This window comes from Populus euphratica, unplaced genomic scaffold (assembly GCF_000495115.2).
Source record: "Populus euphratica unplaced genomic scaffold, PopEup_1.0 scaffold169.1, whole genome shotgun sequence".
NCBI classification, from domain to species: Eukaryota; Viridiplantae; Streptophyta; class Magnoliopsida; order Malpighiales; family Salicaceae; genus Populus; species Populus euphratica.
In genome coordinates, this window is record NW_011500053.1 from 306,400 (window position 1) to 311,013 (window position 4,614).

General features: G+C 30.7%; 1 protein-coding gene across 1 annotated transcript; it reads left to right on the forward strand.

The window, feature by feature from the left end:
• Positions 1-1,425: 1,425 nt before the first annotated feature.
• Positions 1,426-3,388, forward strand: LOC105107753 (F-box protein At5g39250-like). Its single transcript, XM_011001792.1, has 2 exons — positions 1,426-1,659; positions 2,259-3,388. Exon 2 carries the CDS (start codon positions 2,338-2,340, stop codon positions 3,085-3,087), a length of 750 nt encoding a protein of 249 aa, XP_011000094.1. The 5' UTR covers positions 1,426-1,659; positions 2,259-2,337; the 3' UTR covers positions 3,088-3,388.
• The last annotated feature ends 1,226 nt before the right edge of the window (positions 3,389-4,614 follow it).

The following is a 4,614-nucleotide window of genomic DNA, read 5'->3' on the forward strand; positions in this document are numbered from 1 at the left end:
CCAAACGTTTGGTAAAGAAAAAACCACTAATTACTGTTCATGGACCCCATTATTTTTTGCGTTTGCAACGCAGGATTGAAAGAAGCAGCAAAGGCTGCTTTCACATGCGTCCCGCTTGTTTCCGTAAATAATTAAGTTTTCATTGTCTGTGGGCTCTACATGGTAAGAAATTAAAACTAACAGAAAATGCATGGGGTGCCAGACCGGATAAAATAATTTATGCCAATGCCAAGCCATCACTAGCTTTCTTCTTATAAATGATGATTATGGCCATGTTTGGATTGTGGTTAAATTATAATTATTTTGCTATTTTAAAAAATAAAATAAAATAAAATTATTATATATTAATATCAAAAATAATTTTTATAAAATAAAAAAAATATTATTTTAATATATTTTAATACATAACTACCAACCTATCCGACCCAGTAAAATAAAATAAAATATTTTGTTAATTATGTTTTATTAAAAAATTAGTGTTTAACATTAGTTAATGATTGTAATACTTGTCGAATGTATTTCATATATAAAAGAATTGTAAATAATTTAATTGAATAATAAAAAATATTTTATAAAAAATATTATTTATTTCATAATGTAATATCAATAGTTAAATTTATAATATTTAAATTAAAAATAATCAATATTAATATATATTTTTTAAAATTATTTTATAATCTCAATTTCAAAAGCATTCTTAATCAAACACATTAAATTATTTTTTGTTTAACTTCAATTGCAACTGCAGTTTTAACTAAATAACTATTTTTTTAAATCAACTTTTACTAAAAATATCTTTTATAAAATAATTTTTTTAAAAATATAACCACAACAGTTACCGCAATATCAAATTCTCAATCAACACAGGTGCACCTGAGTTTTGAATTATATGTTACAGGTGAGCCCATTCTTCCGAGCCCTTCTTTTTATAACAGCCTTCATTTTTTTTATTTGATTTTTTGGCATTTTATAATAAAAAATAAATAAATTTATTAAAATAATTATTCAATAATGCCATTGTTTTCAAATAATATTAACATTTTTTATAATAATATTAACTATTAATTTCTAGTCATTATATATCAACTTAGTATACATAGTTTTCTAAAATTTTACTCAAGAATATTTAATGCAAATAAAATATTTTTATTTTTATTTTGAGTATTTTATATATTTTTTTAAAAAGATTCGCATTCTTGTCAAAATTATCAATTCATTGTTTTTTATTAAATAAAACTTATATTTCAAATTATATAATTTTTCATTTAAAAAAATAATTTTGATAAAAACATACTTTTTGTAAAAAAAAAAAAATGAATAAGAGAAACGTATTGAAGAGATACATATATCCTTTATTTAACAAGACTTTGAGGACATTATATCCTTGATTTAATTATATTTTTATCTCATCCTGGATTTAATTAATTAATTACGTACCCCCTCGTCAAAGTGACATCACTCCACAGATTTATCATCATTCCTCTCCGTGTTTGGGACCCAAAGCGAAGGTCTCTCATTTGAAAACTCCACGAGCTCAAATCAAGCGTCTTTTTATCAATTGACAAAATTACTAAGTGCCCTTTGTCTTTTTTTATCTCTCTCTCTCTCTCTCCCCCCTCTCTCATCTTCGATCTCAAATTTGCAATCTTCACAATCCAGGTTTGTCTCTCTTTATTTATGTTCTTTGAATGTAATAAATTTGATGGGATATGCTACCGATTCATTAATGGGTTTGTGATTTTTCGGTTTTTGGAATCCATGTCTTGATCTTTTGAATTGGATTTTTGTGATTTTGGTTGCTGTTTAATAGCATTTTTTGAGGGATTCGTTTCATTTTGTTGTTTTTAGGTGCAGAAAATAGTGGGGTTATGCATAGCCATGAGGGTAAATTACACATTTTTGGGGTCAATTTATAGAGTATTTTTTTTATATCTGGATTGGGTTTTGTTTTTGAGTTTTAGACCAGCAAAGGGTCAATGATTGGATAGAAATTCTTTGTATGATGTATTATGAGAAACTTTGCTCAGTTCCGATGTTGGTTATGAGTATTATGACTGTATCAAATGGACTACTTGTTATTTCTAGTGATTGAGGAGTTGAGAGTGTGGAGAACCTAAATTAGTGGTGTAAAGTGTTTGTTTTTGGATGTGGAATTTGAGTTTGATATAAGTTTGCTTTTTGGTGCATTATTGTGCTGCATTTTTGGTGTTCTATGGTATATGCAACAATGTGATTGTTTCTGTGTGATTTTTTCTCAGGTTAAATCTGCCAGGCATTGAAATGCTCTAATTGAGTGCTGAGGCATATCTTCTTTGAATTGTGCCTTCCCTGCTGAAAATGTCATATGTAGAAATTCTGAAGGCAGTTTTCCCTTTACTGGAGGGTGCAGATCTGGCTTCATGCGTGGCAGTGTGTAAACAGTGGAGAGATATAGCGCAAGATGATTACTTTTGGAAATGTCTTTGTGCCAAGAGATGGCCTTCCATTTGCAAGAGGCCAAACCCTCCAACTGTCACATACTACAAGCTATACCTGACCTTTTATAAGCACCAGCGTCAACAAACCCTCCTTCCTCCAAGACTTTCCTTTGACAATTTGGAATTCTTCATCGACATCTGGACCGGAGATAAATTGATCTTCTCTGAGGTGGTCTCAGGCCCTGTTTTGCAAACTGGAATCAAAAGCCCACCTCCTGGAATTTGTGACAGGCTTAGATTTCATCTCGAAGGCCCCGATTATAAGATGATTGTACCTGTTGAACCGAGGTTCAAAGCCCCCTTAGGCGAGACTGTAAGCATTTCAGTGCTGGTGGGGCGGAAGGATAGCAATAAGGTTGCTTGCATTGTCAATAAATCTGTCTTTGATTATATCGACCGGACAGCCTATAGGGCCATGGCGTTTGATTATCTTGTTTTCTCACCAGCACATCCTTTTGTGCCAGGAATCCGGGCGTGGATTTCTTTGCTCTTCGTGGATGATAAAAATGACAGTGTTATTGATGTCTTTGGGATTGAAATAGATTTTTGTGATGCTGCAAAATCCAGGGATGAGGTTTTGTGGCTGCTTGACATACTTGACTGGAAGTGAAATCCATCAGCTGAGCAAAGAGAATAACTGATGAGCTCATCGAGAATGTTTGAACAAGTTCCTACAGTAGGAGTACGGTCGGATTTATAGCATTTCATTTAATGTTTAAATCTGTACATACTTTACATTGGTTGTCTGGCTTGTTTCAGTAAATATGAAATCTTTGTGATGAATTTCCAAATTTCTGTGGCTATATCTATTCACCCGCTTGGAATGGGATCGCCAGCACCGTTTCTTTAATGTATCTCAACTCGGTTTAAAACATTAAATAATCTATGAATAATATGGTGTTGTCATCCTTGACCTTGAGTTTTATTAATAGCTTTCCCCCTTTTATGGTTGAGTTGCTCTATCTTTTGTTTTACCAATTCTAGAAGCCATTGATACCACTTTTTTCAGCATAAGTTGAAAGAGAACGGTACAGCAGCTTATGCATTTTCAGTTGGCGAATTCTTCAGTCCTTCACATTATGTCCCATTGGCAAATCTATCTTGTTTATGGTGGTGAGTACCCAGGACCATAAATTCACTTGCATGATAAATTTCCTAACCTCAGCAAACTGCAGGCGGTAAAGTTGCAGAAAACTTGTCTGCAGAGCCTTGAATCTGGTATAATCGGATTACTGGTTTTAGTTGTAGCTTTTGCATTACGATCACATGAGCCAATCATTAAGTCAAGTAATGATTTTTTTTTATTTTAAGAAAGTGTTTTTCCAATGAAGTATTCTAGTTAATTACAAATTCTCTACCTTCACTTTTGGAATTTTCGATGAAGTCACAATAAATAATGGTGAGAAAAACATTTCCATGTTAGAGACTACAAACCTTCTCGAATGTGAAAGAAAATCATGCAATGTGATTGTTGTTTTAAGTATGTTCCTATGTGAAATAGGCTCCAATACAAAACTTGTATTTTTAATTTCATCTTCTTTGTTATTTTCCACAAGATTTTCAATAATTTGCACGTCATTCGCGCCTTCAAAGTTGCCTCAATTTATGCTAGGAAGCTTAAGGTCATGTTTGTTTTTTATAAAATAATTTTTAGAAAATTATTTTTTAAATTTTTTTGTATTTATTTATTTTTAAGAAAGTTGGTCAACGAAAAATACTTTTCAGTCAACAAAAAACACTTTCTGGTTAACGAAAAATACTTTTCAGTCAAAGAAAAATTTAGCTTGGTTTTCAAAAAAGTGTTTTTCTTTTTTGTTGTGTTTGTTTTTCACAAAGTGGTTTCCGAAAAATCATTTTCTAAATTTTCTTGTATTTGTTTGTCGTTAAGAAAGTTGGTTAATGGAAAACACTTTTCAATCAAAGAAAAAATTAGCTTCGTTTTCAGGAAAGTGTTTTCCTGAAAAATTTGGGAGGAAAACACTTTTTGGAAGTTGTGAAAAAATTAGAAATGTCATTAGTTGCTGATTATATCAAATTTGATCCTTAAACTTTTAATTGATATATATATTTTTTATTTTGAATAATTATTTTTTAATTTCATCTCTTAAAATTTAATTTTTATATTAACTTTGGTCCT

What these genes read in the sequence shown, in the direction of transcription:
- LOC105107753 (XM_011001792.1), top strand. Translation starts at nt 2,338, where the DNA reads ATGTCATATGTAGAAATTCTGAAGGCAGTTTTCCCTTTACTGGAGGGT.